Consider the following 19130-nt stretch of genomic DNA (forward strand, 5'->3'; position numbering starts at 1 on the left):
TCCAATTTATTACAACAGTTATCAAGATATTTAGTAAAAATCATTGTCAAACCTATAAGGCTGCTCTCCTGTGTGGGTTCTCAAGTGCCGTGTTAGGTTCGCAGATCTTGGAAAAATCTTACCACAGTATCTGTTATGAAAAGATATTTATAAGAGAAAAGTCAGCACAATTGCCTATATTTCACTCAAGCTGCTAAGAAGCCAGATGCTTATTTCTGATTTAATTAATCTTGCATGGAACTCACATGTCTTTGTTATTTAAAATTTGCAACAAAGTCATTCTACAGATATAAATAACTCTATAAATAAAGGCTGCCTTATGAGACCCAGTCCGGGTAAATTTGCTCATGTGTAAGCAAGCAGTTTATGAAAACAGACTTGAGTTTTGATGACCCCCTCCATGTGCCTTTTTTATTAACTCTGTATCTTTACATCTGCAAAACTAAACCAGACAAGGAGATAAAAAAATGATAGGAGCCTGTGGTTCTGGGTTGATATAAACAGATTCAAATGTTTTAACTCATTTTCCATGTTAGCCACAGTGACAACTCTCTGTACATTGAGTGGTATCAGATCAGACAAGATTCTAAGACCTCATCCATCAAGGTATGTTCCTATAAAAGCTTTTCTGGAAAGAAAGGAACACATTTTCCAAATAGCAGATAAATTGATATGCCTGAGTCAGATGCCACAAATTTCTGAGACAATTCAGAAATGATAAGCATGATTTATTTTTAAAAAAGAAAACAGAAACAAATAAAAGCTTTGCTATACTACTGATGAGTAACAAGGCACTTATTAACTAGTTTTCTCACTTATCGACCTTATTTGTCCTTCATTAAGAGCCTTATTCTTAAATACCATGACAATTAATAAATAAATATATGCTTGAGGACAGTAGTATTATACCTTTGGATGAAAATAATTAACTGTGAAAGAAAATTCATAAACATCAAAGTGAAACAAATAGATAGCATTTGGACCATTTCCAACCTCATTTATCACAACCAAACGGCCTGTGTTAAAATTTTCATGTAATAATAATCTTTTAAACCACTATTTTTATATCTCACTAAATAAAGAGTACTTTGAAGTGCTTGAAATCTATCATGGTTGCTATTAATCATCCAATCAAGAATAATTCCCAAAACAAACAGCATGGCCTTTTGAAATCAGAGGGGAGATTTTCAGGAAGCCGGTCATGATCAACTTTGCAGTCACCTGCAGGTATAGCGCTCCTTTCCTTTCCGTAGGAGGTTCTCTGGCAGGGCGTTGGGGGGAGCTCTGAAGTTGAACATGGAGGGAACAGACTGTAGAAGTTCACTGGCCTCTGGTTTCAGGGCACTGAAGCTCTCCAGCTTCTCTGCCATGTTTTCAATAGCCGACATCTGAAAGGCAAAAGCACAAGACCATGAAGGACAGGGCAGAGATCCTTCCTGCCGCATTCATCTCTAGCAAACTAAGAAATCATTATTAATAAAAGGGAAGCATCAAATCCACTGAATGCAGAGGCTGTAGAAAGAGATTATAGTGTCCCAATATTAAACAGATGAGAGAATTCATTGACTTTAAAGACAATAAAGGTAGAACCAAGCGTACACAATGTCATATGAACTTTTCCATAAGACCTTAGTCAGATCACTTTATAATTTGATACACAATAGAGCAATGAAATACATGAGACAACAAAACCAAGTTACAGATTTTATTAAATTAAGAGACAGCATTAGTATCATGCTATTCACTAGGCCCACCTGTGAGTGACTGCAGGAAGGAAGAAATTAATACATCCTCTCCAGAGGCTGACCAGAACCAAGAGATGTTTGGTTCTCTACCCCTCCCCTTTTAGAACAAAAGAAGTCTGAATTCTAACTCTGGCAAGAGGGTTCTTTGGGACATGAGTCCACCATCTTCTTGGCCTGCAAGCTGACCAAATAAAATATACAGTAAAAAATAGTAAACTGGAAATTATAGGAAAATATTCTGTATGCCTTGCCTAAGTAATAAAAACCATAGGAACTAGGAAGTCCCACGAAAAAAACTCAAAGCATGAAAAACATCAAGTGTTTCAAAGTTACTGCTAGAGCCAAATGTATGTAATGCAGAAAGAAAAAATTAAGTGTGTAAGATGTACTTTATGTTAAATTAATATCGATATACTAGATTTTTAAGTGGGATCATACATGAAGAATTTTGGTAAAATATTAGTTTGTCCTGAAAAAGGATTGAATTGAAATGATACTTCATGATATATTATCATAACTTCATATTACATTGGCATGACCACACTCTAGGGCAGTATTCTCATAGAAAAAGTATCCTGCCTAGTTCTTCTCCTCAAATAACCTAATTTACTATGCTTATAATCTTCAAGTTTTTGTCTATCTGCACACATATTTGACAGAGTCATAATCAGAGGGTGGTATTTACTTTCAAAGTTAGCTTGATTCTTCCTATCTATAGTTAAGACAGACTCTCTCCTTTCAACCTTCCTAAAATGTTTCTTCCATGCTCACATTTTATTTGGAAGCTGCTTACTGCTGAATTTGTAAGTAGAAAAAGCAAACTCTCAGGCCATCTTGTAAAATCAACTCATCCATTGTTTATTTGGCTCTCAGGGCACTTTGCCACTGGAGAACACAGAAAGCTGTTAAAAAGGTGTTTGTATTTTGTATGCACTCTGTATGTTTCTCCAAAGGCTAGGGCAGTAGACTAGAAGACTTCATGCAAGGATTAAAAATGGTAAAAACTGTACATTCAAGCAACTGATCAACTCAAGAAAACGATACTTCTGCTGATAAGACAGCAAGACAGAGTTGGAGGCCTAATTTATTTTGAGCTCAGGTTAAAAATAAAAGGCAACAATTTGTACTCAAAAGGATAATTAATAAAATTTATCTTGTGTGGACACATGGCTGGACAGAATACTACTGACTTCTAAAACTAGAGCAAAATCTTAAGTGAATGGCCTAAACATGATTCTCTTCTTACAAAGGGAATATTGTATGCTTGATTTTTCAAACGACTATTCATATGTAGTTAGCTTTCTTTCTTTTTCCTTTATCCTGGAGCCTGCCCTCTCATTTCATGCCCGGACTCCTAATGCTAGCTACAAATTGCAACGTACAGGGCACCACTGCCAATTTGCCAAATGTCTTTCATCAAACACGGTGCAAAAAAATCTCAGAGGAAAGTCAAGATACATTTACTTGTCAGACGACAAATGTGAACGCATTGGGAGGCGGTAGGGGCTGTAAGCTCAGAGGTTTGATTCATAATCACTCAGCTGCTAAAACATTCTCCACAGATGCAAGTGGACAGCACATTTGTCACTATGAAGGATTCTGACACATACTGATCACAGGGCAGAGATATGGAATGATGATGCTGCTCAGAGAGGTTGGCGGAAACTCTGTCCCTAAAGACTATGGTCATTATTCCCCTCTAGCCAGAGCATTAGCATTTTCATATTACTTTGGATTTTATTTATTAAAAATCAATCCAGAAATATTTTATGATACTATTTTATTTGCATTTATTCCTTCTAATTGTTCTTTTCAGAAAATCATTTTGATAATCCGCCCTCCATGCAATAAATTGTCTGAGTGAGAAATGACCTCTGGCCTTCAAGCTGATTAACAGTAACAAGCAAGGGTAAGGGTCATGATCACATACATTTATGGGGAAGAATAGTAAGTGCAAGGGTGATGATTATAAATGTTTTATGTATGTACATTTAATATTTGAGTAAAGTTTCATTATCTAGTGGTTTTAAATCATTTGAGTGTCCACCCTGCTGACACACAGATTCCTGTGGCAATACATCTTACAGAAACACTTTCCTTTTATATGGAAAATAGCTTACTCATGACTACTATTATTCTCGGCTTTTATCTCGAACACATATAAACTGTAAGTCCTTCAAGTAATTTAACAGCAATTGGCTGTTGAGAAATGTGTCTTGCTTTAGGAGCTACTAATAGCTCCTTTTGAAGAAAGATCACTGTGATTACTTTACCCCAAACTGTTTCAACTTGGCAAAGTATCAAGAAATAAAATAATATATTATGGACTTGACTAAGTAACAGCATTCTTAAGGATAACAAGAAAAAGAATAGTGGTTACTCAAGTGCCTCCTCTATAAGCCACCCCCACCTCTGGCTTCTGGTGTCAAATGAAAAGAAGATTAAATTGGAGTGGGGAAGAAGCAGAGGAGAAAGATGGGAAGTGAGCTGAGGGTAAGTGAGCTCAGTTAACAGCTGAGAGCTGTTAACACCACACTTACGGACACACACCCACCCACTTTTTTTCCAGCTGCTGCTGCTGCTGAGTCGCTTCAGTTGTGTACGACTCTGTGTGACCCCATAGACGGCAGCCCACCAGGCTCCCCCGTCCCTGGGATTCTCCAGGCAAGAACACTGGAGTGGCTTGCCATTTCCTTCTCCAATGCATGAAAGGGAAAAGTGAAAGTGAAGTCGCTCAGCCGTGTCCAACTATTCGAGACCCCATAGACTGCAGCCTACCAGGCTCCTCTGTCCATGGGATTTTCCAGGCAAGAGTACTGGAGTGGGGTGCCATTGCCTTCTCCGTCTTTCCAGCTAGCAACCACCAAAGCAACATAAAAGCCATCACTGAATCCTCTCTTTCATCTTCCTAACATTTGCTCTCATGTACTTAACATCAGCTGAAAAGAATAAATTTCTCCATTAAGACAGATAGAAGTAACTTGGACAAATACACACTACTATGTATAAAAGAGATAACTAATACAAACCTACTGTATAGCACAGGGAATTCTACTCAATACTCTTTAATGACCTATATGGGAAAACAATCTAAAGAGTAGATACATGTATATGTATAACTGATTCACTTTGCTATACACCTGAAACTAACACAACATTGTAAATCAACTATACTCCAATAAAATTAATTTAAAAAAGAATAAGTGACTTAGACATCTGCTAGTTGGGGTAGTTTAGCCATTCTGTGATCAACAATCAGTCCTACTCCATATCTTGGGTTAAGATGAGCTTTATCTAGGGTATTGGTCAAAACCTCAACTTCCTCTAGCTATCTAGGCTGATTCATGTGATACTCCTCTTGGAAAAACATTTATTTTGTAGATGTAGTAAGTTTTAACATTCACTTTAAAGTCTGACTTGGTATTTTAAAAAATCAGGATGAATTGGGATAAATAAAACAATTTAGCTACAAATGCTTTTCAATTATGAAAATAAAAATGAAGGGGACAACATGTACTACAATGAATAGGAAATCTACTGAAAATAAGGGGGAAAAGGAGGCAAAAATCAGATCATATATTTTAGAAAGATATTGCCCCATATCCTATCAATGTCATTGACTAATCTCCAATCAGTAAATGACAGTGGTTTTTTTTTTCCTATAGAACAGTGATTTTTATTTACATATATTATAGTTGTTGATGGTATCTGCAGCCAGATGTCTGGAAAAGGAAGTCATTTCCCCCCCTTCCAGTCCCCTAGAGGCTATTAACTTTAAACTGACGCAAACTAGTATTTAGACACAATTCCCTAGCTTCTACCAAAAATGTAACTATCTCCCTTGTCAAATAGTTCATTTTTGTAAAAACATTTCAGCAGGCAAGATAACATCAACTGGGTCTGAAGCACTTAGCTTAACATTTTTTTATCTGGCAGCCAATAATTGATGACATGAAGAAGTTTCTCATTAAAACTATTAAAGTGACAATCTGATTATACAAAATGATATGTCCAATGGCACCATGAATTATGTGACCTAATGTTTCATAAATTAGATTACACATGGGTTTATCATAAAACAACTAACTTTTCATAAATAACTTATGATGGGAAAGTTTGTAGATTTGGTAGTTTTCTATATTTATTCACTTGATTATCTTGAGAAATCTTAAAATCATGGCCATTTGGGGGAGAAATAAATATTCATATTTTATGGTTGTCTCATTCCATGTATCATATTCTGCAGTCATGATTATAAAATTATAGCTTTCAACCACTAAAATTTATAAAATTTAATATTTTAATACTTTCCACTAATATCCATTTTATAATAAAAATATAAATTACTGCTCTGCAACATCTATGATTCAAAGAGTGGGAGTGTTTCTAAAGCATTGTCATAGCCGTTGCCATACCATTGCATTATCAGGAAAAGGCATCTAACTTAAAATCTGAACTGTCTTTGTAAGTTGTAGCAGCACTGACCATTTGTATAGGAGACAACACCTTATTCTTAAAGCAGCTAACAGCAAAACTACCAGCAAGTAAAAGTCAACATTAGAAAGGATGAAGACAATGCGGCATGATATTTAAGACAAACCCTTGCCAGGGAAGGCAGACCAAAAAACACTAGAAATAATAAGCCAGGATAACCAAAGAACAATGCTGTCTACTACACAATTTTGCCTAACATGGAAGTCTCTGTCTCTTTGCTCTTACACTGTGGAAAAAAGTGAACTTAAACCTTAAAAGTTGATAGGATGAGAAAAATCCACAATTCCTCACATATTCCACAGAAGAAATAAATGGAAGAATTTCTGGTAAAGGAAAACTAACATCAGATAGAGGAAACAGGTAAGTGCCAAAGTGTTCTCATTTAAAATAATTTATATTTAATGTTATGGTGACTAAGGAAAAAGTGAACTATATTTCAAGATTTCATCCATACTTTAAAATCAGTATAATTCTTAGTGAAGAAGCTAATAAAAGAGTAAAAATATATACACTTAGAGGAAATTTTGTAATACATGCTATTTATATACATTTTAATTGTCTCAAGGTTTATTTGGGAGTGAAACATGAATAAATAGTATTCTTTGTATCTTGAATAAAAAATAAAGCTGTCTCCTAGTGATGTCAACTTACTGTATCTGGAAATATTAATTGAAAGTTGAGGGGAAGGATAAATAGGGAGATTGGGATTGACATATACACATTACTATATATAAAAGTAAATAATTAATAAGAACCTATTGTATAGCACAGGGAACTCTAAACACTCTGCAATGGCCTATATGAGAAAATACTCTAAAAACAAAGAGTGGATATATACGTATGTATATCTGATTCACTATGCTGTACACCTGAAACTAACATAACACTATAATCAATATACTCCAATAAAAATATTTTTAACAGTTTAAAAAGAAAGTTGAGGAAGCGAGTTGTTGGTGTTGTTGAGTCACTAAGTCATGTCTGACTCTATGAGCCACCATGGACTAATAGCCCACCAGGTTCCTCTGTCCATGGGATTTCCCAGGTAGGAATATTTTGGGGTGGGTTGCTACTTCCTTCTCCAGGGGATCTTCCAGACTCAGGGATCGAACCCACGTCTCCTGCACTGGCAGGCAGATTTTATACTGCTGAGCCACCAGGAAGCCTGAAGAAGTGGGACCCAATGCTAAAAGATATATTCTTTAAATAAAGATTTTTAAACATTTAGTCTTGTGAATCCACACAGCCAGAACCAAGTTCTGCCTGGGTTATATGGATGTGAATTATAATGTCAACTTGGGTCCACACATAAGTTCAGGTTTTATTCTTTTTTAAGGCTTTATCATAAGCATCTTTAACATGCTGGTACAGGCTCCCCCAAATAATTATTGTTTCCACTTAGTGATCCATCTTGAAATCCCTATTAACACACACTCAAGTTCTACATCAAGGTACAATTACTATGGAATGGGTTAGATTTAAAGAATAAACTTTCCGTAAACAATTTATAGACACTAAATGTCCAACCAAAACTGAAAGTATCTTGCAGCTTGACAAAGACGAAAATCTATCTGCTAAAGCTCTATCATTTAAAGGAAAAGAGCTCAGAAATCTCTCTATGGCAATTTATAATATTAGTTGTTTTCCTTTTAATGCTACATTATTTTAGTCAAAAATATAAATAGAAAACTTACCCAAGTTCTCTGATCAGGCAGTTGGAACTGGGAGCAAAATTGAAACAAAAACAAAAAAATTACTTCTGTATAGGTATCTTTATTGCAATCTATCCTTTGAGAAATTAACATTTATACTAAGTAATTTTTGCTTATCATGTAACTATACCTTGAGTAAAAGCCTTGGTAATGAATATTTTTATAACATGGAGTTTTCTCTATTTACCTCAATTAAATTTTAGAATCAAGGTTATAAACCAGAATGTTCTTTTTCCCAAGAAAGCTAAATACTACTTACTACCAAATCTTAGCAAAATAGATACTTCCTTTTCATTTGTTTCTACTGACTGCAAAACAAGATTCCTAAATTTTACTTTAATAACTAAAATGTAAGCAATTTCCTGAAAAAAAATCTGGTCTCTTATATTTTTACAGCATTAATGACAAAGAAATAAATACTCAAATGTGAATCACTGAGTAACAAAAAGGCAGTGTACTTGGAAATAAACTGGTTTCTATTAGCATGGGACCATCAGCAGTCTGAACGCTAAAGAATAGTAATGAAAAGAACTACAAATGTGTAGTTATTTGTGACAATTTATGACAAGACTCACTGGTGAAAATGTCAGTGAATAACTGGGTTGCCCAAAAAGTTTGATTGGGTTTTTCTGTAAGATCTTATGGAAAAATCTGAATGAACTTTTTGGTTAACCCAATAGAAGCTCTACAAGGAAACACAAATGTTATATCTTTAAAAACATCATTTTGCTTGTTTAAAGGGGATATATCTTGCTTTCTTAGGTTACGGTATCTTTAATAAGGAATATATACATTTTTTTGAGAAGGAAACGGCAACCCACTCCAGTGTTATTGCCTGGAGAATCCCAGGGACGGGGGTGCCTGGTGGGCTGCCGTCTCTGGGGTCACAGAGAGTCGGACACGACTGGAGCGACTTAGCAGCAGCAGCAGCAGCAGCATACACAGTTTTTAAGGATGAAAGATTTACCGCAGAAGAAATCTAACAAAACAAACACTTGTTGAAAGCAAAAGAAAGACGAAGGGCGAAAGACGAAGGGCAAAAGTCTTACATGATTTTCACATCAATATACACATGAGAACTTGGGAAAAGACCTTAGTCTTTTTCCCAGTTCTTGGAATACTGTAACAAGTAGACACTTTAAATGAAGAAAGTGAAGAGACTTTAAAATGAAGAAAATTAAAAAAGAACGAATAAAGCACAGAAATGGAAGTAAAATAGAGTTTCCATTGTCAATTAACAAAGCCAAACATCTGAAATTGAAATATATAAATAACTAAAAATAACATTTAAAGTACAGTAAAACCAAACAAAGGTATAATTTATAGCCAGTTTTATACTAGTATAATTGCCAAGTGATTCCTATGGCAATTCAAATGAGCTGTCAATGTGAATGCCAAGTACCCAAAATGCAAAGTACCCAATGAAATGGACATGCCAAAGATCACAGGGTAATATCATTTCCTCCATCTCACCTCCTGTGGCTGTCATCTTCTTTTCAAAATTATAATCTAAGACTCCAAATGTAATTTTCAAACACAGAGTCAGGGAGAAACCCTATACTACTTATTTCAGCCTTATGTTAAACTAACTTATTTATAAGAGAAAAATAGAAAGTGAAATAGTGCTCTAGTGGCCTGACAGAGCAAATATACTTCTCTAAGAACTGAACTGAGAGGAATTTAAACCCTAAGAATGATAAAGCCAGTATTTATCTTTTGATTCTGATGTATATGTTCCTATATGTTTTCTGTATTTTTGTCAAGGATTTTAAAAATACATATTTTCTTCTAAAAGGCAGTAAAATGGCCTAATAATTTATTTTCAATAAAATTTAATAAATATCCAACTTATTTGTATAAGTGAAAATCAAAGTTTTAGTTGCTCAGTCTTGTCCAACTCTTTGCGACCCGATGGACTGTAGCCTGCCAGGCTCCTCTGTGCTTGGGATTCTCCAGGCAAGAATACTGAAGTGGGTTGTCATTCCCTTCTCCTGGGGATCTTCCAACCCACGGATCAAACACTGGTCTTCTGCATTGCAGGCAGATTGTTTACCATCTGAGTGAAGTGTCAACTTTCATTGATTAGTAACTATGTACAGGGGAGGCAGGCGGGGGGCGGGGGGACAGAGTACAAAGACATACAAAAATTGTAAAATTTTTACAATCAGAGAATACCACTACAAAGCATTGACATATCTATCTATTTATAGGTTTTCCTTAAAGCATGGAAAACATGTGATCTCCTTTTAATTATTATAACAATCCTAAGAAATAGATAGAGGTAGATAACCCTGAGATAAATAACATTATTCTTATTCTGAAGTTAAGGATATAGAAGCCCCAGAGGGACCATCTGATTTGCTCCAAAATACTTTAAATGAAAACTGAAGTTGTGAATGGTCTTAACCAAGCACGTATCTACCTACAAAACGATGGCAAGCCCTGGGTGCAGAGGAGGCATGTCCTTTCATTTTGGTGGAATGCTTTGGTGTCCAACAAGGAAGCATCAAGAACACAGCAAGCATCCTTTCAGGTATTTCTAGATACTGATGTATTTCCACCAAAGAAACTGGGCTCAGGGGATGGCAGGAGGGTATTTTACTGATACTTATTCATAGTCAAAACAGAATACTTCTGCATCCAATAATAAAGAGAGCTTTTCCACCTCTAGATCCTTCCACATGCCAAAGTGAAGTGAAAGTGAAGTCGCTCAGTCGTGTCCAACTCTTTGTGACCCCATGGACTGTAGCCTACCAGGCTCCTCTGTCCATGGGATTTTCCAGGCAATAGTCCTGGAATAGATTGCCATTTCCTTCTCCAGGGGATCTTCCCAACCCAGAGATCGAACCCGGGTCTCCTGCATTGTAGACAGATGCTTTACCTTCTGAGCCACCAGGCTAGTCCTAAATAATAAGTAGTAAAGCCTGTTCTAAAACAGTTATTTCTGGCCCCAAATCCTAGGCAGTTTCTCTTTGTTTTAATTTGTTTGTTTGTTTGTGGGAAGGTGGATCCTGAGGCTGTGATGGAATTGATACAGTACTAGAAAGAACAAAAAAGTTCTGCCGAAACTTCAGAACATATGAGGCAGATTTTCTGAAAGAACAGTCCTCTTGTGCGTGCTCAGTCATGTCTGACTCTGCAGCTCCATGGACTGTAGCCCACCTGGCTCCTCTGTCCATGGGATTTTCCAGGCAAGAATACTGGAGAGGGTTTCCATTTCCTTCTCCAGGGGATATTCCCAACCCAGGGATCGAACCTGAGTCTCCTTTGTCTCCTGCATTGCAGGTGGATCTGCTGAGCCATCAGGGAAGCCTAAAGTCTGAAAGGACAGACTGCTCTGAAGGCTTGACGAAAATTGAGGGGCCTGAACATCTCTCAGGTGACAGTCTGTATGCCCTCTGTATCTCAGTGACATACAGCCATTACACACAAAAACAGCCACAGTGGTTATCAAAATAATGAAATATTTCTGTGGTCAGTGATAAATAGCCTTTGCCCCAACTATCCTGAATGTCCTCCTGCTGCCCAGGCCTCCTCCCAAAAGACCCTTCAAACAGCCCACCAGCCAGCAACCAAAGCATGAACAGTTGGCCAGCAAGGGCTTCTAAGACCCAGATCCCCAATGCCAGGAGCCCATTCTGATTGATCAGTATTCATGACATATGATGTGTTAAATATTTTACTGATCACTATTGGGTACTATTCTTACAGTAACATGCAGCAATAGTTAGTCTCATATAACAAGACATGACATTCTGGTGTGGGAAGGACACCCTCTACCACTGTGCTCCCATAGGTACTTTTTCAGTGATCTGAGTGGGTGATTGCTATATTCCCAAGCTCTATACACATGCCTCATCTTTTGCTATCCTTTGTCAATTTTGAGAATATTAAAACATAGCAGATTTTCTTATATCATTTGATTAAAAATATGCATATACTACATTTACAACAGCTACATGCACATGTAAAGATGTTAGTAGACAAAACTCCCCATTTTCTGAACCAGTAAATTTGCCTCAGCTAGCTAGAAATCTTTGAATTTCACAGAAGATAGGGACCTTATGCCCACTCCTTCATCGAATAAGCAAGGAAACTAAAAGCCAGGTTGACTGAGTCACTCAAAGACACTGAATCCTGGCTTTTTTTTTTTTTTTCCTCCCTTAAACTACGTACCCACAGCACTTGATTCTGAAATGATTAGTTACTAGATTTTAAAGATAGTTAGAATATAAAATAGATTGATTTATTGTAATTAAAACTGTAATGAAATTTAATATATTTTAATTACAGTTATAAGGATAACTATAGTATCCTTATAAGCATTTAATTAGAAAGTTATCAAGAGAGATACACGTTTTGTATAATATCTGACACAAAAATGCATTTTATGCTCAAGTTTATTAGCCCACGAGACCAACAAGTGCAATTCAGATCAATCTAAATGTAGAAAATAAGTACCTGATAAACATTTACTGTTTTAGAACTTGGTTTCCATAAAATAATTTAAGAAATTCCTTAGTTTTCTACACAAAATGAATACTAACTGGAATATTTCTAACCCTTTTCATACTAAATCATATATTGTTTCAGGTTAAAACAGAGAGAATGTTTGAGCAATGACAGATCTCTCCACTCAACCCAGAATATGGTATTTCAGCCCTCATACTTTATTGTCCAGAATTTGGGAAAGTACTTTTAAAAATGAAGAAAGAAGCAGTAGCAGAGAGGGTGAGGGTGAGGAGTGGGGTAAAGAGTCATATTCCAAGATGATTAAATTTAATTGTTTCATAGCTTTCTGTAATATAGCTTGCATAGACTTTTCCACCGATTTTATCAGAGAAGCATAAGTTTTAGTTTGAATATATTGGAACAGAACAAATCAGTTAACTCTGTTGTCAAACAGTTTCATAAAAGTATTGCTTATTACCTATAAGGAGCTTGTACCCTTAATAATCAGTAAATTAAAAATATATATATCATTAAGAAACCAGATTCGAGATGTTTATATATTCCTTCTTTCAATATAATTCTCCACACTTTAATTGATATGTAAACTAGTTTTTTTTTTAATGACCAAAAATGTGGGGACATAAAGATGAACCAATTAAATAGCACTGCTCTATATTTTCTTTGCAGTGAGAAATTATACATATTTTGATAAATGGACACAACTCCATCCAGCAAATAGCTCTGTGTATTGTGGTGAATTCTTCTGCAATTACAGAACTTTGCTGGAATGCCCAGTGGTCTCTAGATAAATTCCTTCACCCTCTATGGTAATAACTTGTCAGGTAGACTCATTTCCTGTTTTTATCTAAGCACTAAAAGAACACAAATGACCTTCGTGAGTTTGGGACAAATTGCACAGTGATCCATTTCTTAAAATCGCAAATTTTTAAACATGAAAGACAACTTCAATATTTAATTTCTTAACTGAATTTTGCTCACTCCAAAATATGCTTTAGCTCAGTAAGTACTTAATAGAGAATAACTTAACACTGAAACCATATTATTTTTACATATATATATACTGACTACTTTTTCTTTAAAAAGTTTGGATTTTAATTCTGCTAGAATTTCCTGTGTTCTCCTACACCAGCGTCATAGGAAATCCTAATGTTCTCAAGATTTCTTTCATTTCATTGCACCTGCTTTTTCAGGATCAACAAGTTAGTTTACAAGCTTGAAGTCTCAAATTCAAAATACTTACTTGTGGGTGAAATAAGAATCCTGGAGAAGGCCTCAAGTATTTCTCTTTTAAAGCTTCAAGTGGGTCAGTTAGTTTTCTTTTCTCTACTCTGAAAGGTTAAAATTAGATTTTGGAGAAGAATCAGTCTCACAGATCAATCCCTGCATAATCGCTGACATTTAAAACAGCTAACAATAAAGCAAATGGTAGGTTGCCGGGAAGCACACTAATAAAAATATAAAGACATCTGTTTCAGTTCTTGAAGAATACTCGTGGCACTTCTAGGTGCTCAAAGAAAGAAGGTCCTTTTTAAAATGGAAAAATCCTATTGAATGAGTAGTAACACTAATAATAATGAGAAGGAAATGTTAAAAACGAAGTCATGAAATCAGAGGCATCGCTCACAAGTTTGTATCTTTCCATTGCTAATGTAGACAGAAATGCTGGCTGATTTTTCAAAAGCAGGTGAAGAAGGTTCACTTTGAAAATTAAAGTCATTTTCTATCAATAAGGTGCTCCCACAAATCATCATTCTATTTTTTCACATTTATGAATCCCAGCAGGAGACTTTCTAAGCCTACTACACACCCTGCTAGCCGCTGCTGCTGATAAATAGGGTAGGTGAAAGAGGGGTGGTCAGAAGAGGATAATGAACTTTTTGAAGATAATTTAGAAGTGTTTGCCATTCTATTTTTTATTAAGCATATAGGAAATGACATCGTGGATTGAATTAACTTCTTTCACCAACTGTTGGTGATTTCGTTTTAAAAAATATTCAGTAAGTATACTTTTAAAATAGTTTCAAACTGAAAAGAAGCAGCTTCTGTGCTAAGTCGCTTCAGTTGTGTCCAACTCTTTGCAACCCTACGGACTGTGGCCTGCCAGGCTCATCTGTCCCTGGGATTCTCCAGACAGGAATAATGGAGTAGGTTGCTGTGCCCTCCTTCAGGGGAATCCTCCTGACTCAGGGATGAAAGCCGGGTCACCTGCACCTCCTGCATTGGCAGCCAGGCTCTTTACCTCTAGCGCCACCTGGGAAGCCCAGAAGCAGCTTCGACTTCTTGAAACTGCGTATATGTCATGCTTTACATATACTCTTTCACTTATTGAAATCAGTGCCCTTATACCCATTTTATGGATGAAGAAAACTTTCAGACATGAAAAAGCTGAGATTTCAACCCGGGTCTTACACTAAAACTGGGTTTAGGTCTTTTATGAGTTTGGTGAAATGAGATGCCTAAAGCCACAAGTGAAACTGTTGTACCAGAGAGAAGACTGAGATTAGAGTAAGCAGGTGGAAGGCTGGGAGATGACGGAGAAGAGTGGAAGGGGTATGCGGATGAACTGGAAGTTCATTGCCATTGGGAGGGTCTAAGTTAGATATGCAGATGACACCACCCTTATGGCAGAAAGTGAAGAGGAACTAAAAAGCCTCTTGATGAGAGTGAAAGAGGAGAGTGAAAAAGTTGGCTTAAAGCTCAACATTCAGAAAACAAAGATCATGGCATCCGGTCCCATCACTTCATGGGAAATAGATGAGGAAACAGTGGAAACAGTGTCAGACTTTATTTTTGGGGGCTCCAAAATCACTGCAGATGCTGACTGCGGCCATGAAATTAAAAGACATTTACTCCTTGGAAGAAAAGTTATGACCAACCTAGATAGCATATTCAAAAGCAGAGACATTACTTTGCCAACAAAGGTCCGTTTAGTCAAGGCTATGGTTTTTCCTGTGGTCATGTATGGATGTGAGAGTTGGACTGTGAAGAAAGCTGAGCACCGAAGAATTGATGCTTTTGAAGTGTGGTGTTAGAGAAGACTCTTGAGAGTCCCTTGGACTGCAAGGAGATCCAAGCAGTCCATTCTAAAGGAGATCAGCCCTGGGTGTTCCTTGGAAGGAATGATGCTAAAGCTGAAACTCCAGTACTTTGGCCACTTCATGCAAAGAGTTGACTCATTGGAAAAGACTCTTATTCTGGGAGGGATTGGGGGCAGGAGGAGAAGGGGACGACAGAGGATGAGATGGCTGGATGGCATCACCTACTCGATGGACGTGAGTTTGAGTGAACTCCGGGAGATGGTGATGGACAGGGAGGCCTGGTGTGCTGCAATTCATGGGGTCACAAAGAGTCAGACACGACTGAGTGACTGAACTGAACTGAACTGAAGAAAGAAAGCTTGAGAAATTATCTTCCAAAGGGCTGAGACATATCACTGAATTGGAAATACAACCTTACTCACTGTGTGTAATATATAAGCTACACACAAAATATGGAAGACCTGTCCCTCCCTCCCTTCTTTTTCTTTCTCTGTAAAAGAACTGCCACATAAAAGAAAATACAGTCACTGGGTGGGCGGGGAGGTGGGGTGGGGGAGTGCTCAACATGGTAATGATGGCTTTGAGACGTTTTTGTTTTGTCCTTTCCTATGCCCCTTGTCGTGTTCAAGTAGGGGTAGTCCTTAATGAACTGGTAAGGTTTCTTGGTTAACTTATGTAATAAAGGTAGAAAAAGAGTTTGAAGTGAAAAAGCTTTGCAGCTCTGGTACCTACCAAGTTATAGGTGCTCAAAAAAATATTGTGAATGAAGAAATTGAACAAAACTGTCTTCTGATTAAAAAAAAAAATTAGGCAAAAATATCAAATACTGCCAGCTTAAATCAGTCCAATAAAAAATTGTCTACATTTTCCATTAACTCTTAACAATGTTCATGATTTGAATGAGAAAGTAAATGTGAAAATGCTCGGTAATATTTAAAATATATCGTAAGCACTGTTATTGTTGTTTCTACACTTTGAAGAAAACTAGTATTTAACAACTGAATCATTCTGAATGGTCCAGTGTTAACTGAGAACTGGACCTAAGAGCCTTTTTATTAAGTATATATTTCCCCGCCCTAAAAAATTTTGGATGCAAAGGAAATTGAATAATGCAGGCATTAGACACAGATGCGTTTTTAAGCCGATCATTCACATCATTTACAAAGCATTTTTGTGATCAATATTTCATTTACAGGGGGCTTCTAAGAGATTTCCTTAGAAACAGAATAGGACCAGCACTTATTAAGGTCTGTGTTGGTAGCTTAATAAAGAATAAACTCTCACCCTGTCCCATTTCATTCCAAATAACCTGACCCATTTAAGTACCCACACATATTTGCATTAATCCTTCAGGAGCCTCATTCTTCCGCCACTTGACAACTTGCTTTAAATATGGCTTTCCCATATTTTCCACTTAAAAAAAAAATGTGTTTAAAAATAAATTTATTGTCAAGGGAAAGAACTCCATGGGTCTATTCCAAAACCCCAAATTCAGAGACATCCAAAAATAAGTCCAAACCTAATGAGTTGACTTTCTGAATAAAAAATGAATTCACCAGATCAAACAACTTTACTCTGTTTTATAACAATAATAAAAAATGGTTTGTTAAAAGTCGTAACTTTAGAGTATAAAAACCACCTTTTGTTTGTCCGTCCACACTTAGCCGTCTCCCAACCTCCCTTACCTGTAAATAGGGTCCATAAAGAAAGGAGTGGGTCTAGCATGCTGTAAGGAACCATCGGATGCTGGTCTTGGTTCAATGTTGCCTCCTTTCTTCTCCCCAAACACGTGGTTTTTACGAGGCTCAGTCAGCTTGGTTCCACTGGCTCTACTCCTACTGCCCATACTTAGATCCAGGGGCTGGTCTTGGCTTGCAGCCGGGGTCGCTGAAGGCTTGGCAGGTACTGGGGTTAAGGGCTTCTCGTCCTTGCGTTTAGTGGTGAGATCAAAGGGAGACTCAGAGCTTCCCTTCTGCAGTTTCTTTACTTCACTTGGTGATTGGGGCTCCATTTTCAAAGGTAACGATCTCAAGTCTCTATCAGGAAATGGGTACATTGATTGAGAGAATGCTGGAAAAAATGGGAGGGGAAACATGGAAGGGTAAGGTAAAGCTCCAACTTTTTTGTCTTGCAGCCCCACCAGTCCTGTTGAACCAAAGTATTTTTCAGCAATAGAAGCAATAGCCTTTATAGAATCATTCACAGCTCCTGACACCGCAGTCTGCTCCTCTAAAGATGGTGAGAAAATGGAATGATTGCTGTATTCTTTCTTATTATGTATTGAAGCCAGATTCTGAAGAGGGCTTACTTTGTCTTTGAACATTTTACCATTTTCTTTAAATTTCTCTTTATCACTTTCAATGTCACTTTCCAGATCAGAGCCCGAGGTTGTTTCCAGGTCACTGCCACTTGGCGTACTGACATCATCAAGGTCACTACTCTCTGACTGGTCACTGATTTTCTCAAGGGGCCTCTCTTCAGAGGACCTCTCGGGCTGGAGCTCCACTGGCTTATTGTCCCCTACAGGTGGGTGTTTAGATAGTGCCTTCAAAATATCCTGTGTAGCTGGCAGTATCTGAGGATGTGTCATGAGGGGACTTTGACTTTTGTTTGTCTGTTCAGTACTTGACAGTCCTTTAACAGGAGAACTAGCAGGTATCAAAGGAGGCCTGTGGTACAAGCCGGAAGGAAACAGACCAGGGAAGCTAAAAGAAAATCCAGGAGCTGTTGGAAAGGTAAGACCAGCAGGATGCCTATTGGCGCCAAAATAGTCAGCAAGGCCCGGGTTGGCATGACTCATATTAACCATGGACGTTTTATCCATAGCTGGGGTTCCAGGAAGTGAAATGCCTTGGCCAAAAAATCCACCTGCCGCAAAATGGTTCTTGCCCTCACAAAACCTCCTGTGTTTATTTAAGGAAGACGTAGTGCTGAACATTTGTCCACAGTCTTTGCACTTGATTTGGGTTCTGCAATCAGCATGCATGCGCTTATGACGACAAAGGTTTGAAAACTGAGTATAGGATTTATGGCAGACCTCACCTGTGTGCAAACAACAAAAAAGAATCTCAGGCTTTATGGCAATTGCTTCTGAATTTAGCAAGTATCACAAGTGGTTTACCCCAAATGTCAATTAGGAAGCCAGGAAAAGACGTTGGAGGCACCAAAGTGGTGCTCCAAACACAGAAAACCCCATTTCACTAGATTCCAAAGCAAGGCATCCAACCTGACAAATGTCTTGAGACAGCACAAATATTTCATATAAATATATATAAATATTTGTCACCCCCACTACATCACATTTTGCATCATATTTGTGTATTCAAATATTTATTAAAAAGTCAAATTCCAGCATGCACTGATTTCCCAACCCAATGACGACACCAGCAGAATCTTTACAACGTAAATTCTTAAGATCTGCTAAACATGAAACAGTACAGGAATCCCTTTAAAATTTTAGACCATTTATAGATTTCTATATTGTAAGCACCAACACAAAAGAAAACAGCCTTCCCCTCCCCCAGAAACTTCACCTTTATTCCCTCTTCCCTCGGGGAAAAAGCCTGTGACTGCTCTACCATTATTTAATTTGTATTATATCATATGCTCTCATCATTCACACATCAAAGCCACACAACAATGCACATTGTGTATTCTGAGGCATTTTT

The 19130-nt window shown here is 37.2% G+C and overlaps 1 protein-coding gene across 50 annotated transcripts in view; it reads right to left on the reverse strand.

Annotated features, from left to right (window-relative positions):
* The window catches only part of MECOM (MDS1 and EVI1 complex locus), a 627827-nt gene that overhangs the window by 18333 nt on the left and 590364 nt on the right, over positions 1–19130 (reverse strand). For 18 of the 50 annotated variants that reach the window (XM_086318396.1, XM_086318496.1, XM_086318454.1 and 15 more), the window contains 5 exons: positions 17148–18504; positions 13665–13752; positions 7934–7960; positions 1222–1388; positions 53–130 (listed from right to left, as the gene is read on the reverse strand). In XM_086318396.1, coding sequence (XP_086174522.1) covers positions 53–130; positions 1222–1388; positions 7934–7960; positions 13665–13752; positions 17148–18504 — 1717 coding nt within the window. The remainder of the gene's footprint in view (positions 1–52; positions 131–1221; positions 1389–7933; positions 7961–13664; positions 13753–17147; positions 18505–19130) is intronic. The other 32 variants (XM_086318689.1, XM_086318667.1, XM_086318627.1 and 29 more) reach the window with 3 other exon arrangements.

Source organism: Bos grunniens, chromosome 1, assembly GCF_055505025.1.
Source record: "Bos grunniens cultivar Pamir isolate PY7600 chromosome 1, Bosgru_T2T1.0, whole genome shotgun sequence".
Lineage (NCBI taxonomy): Eukaryota > Metazoa > Chordata > Mammalia > Artiodactyla > Bovidae > Bos > Bos grunniens.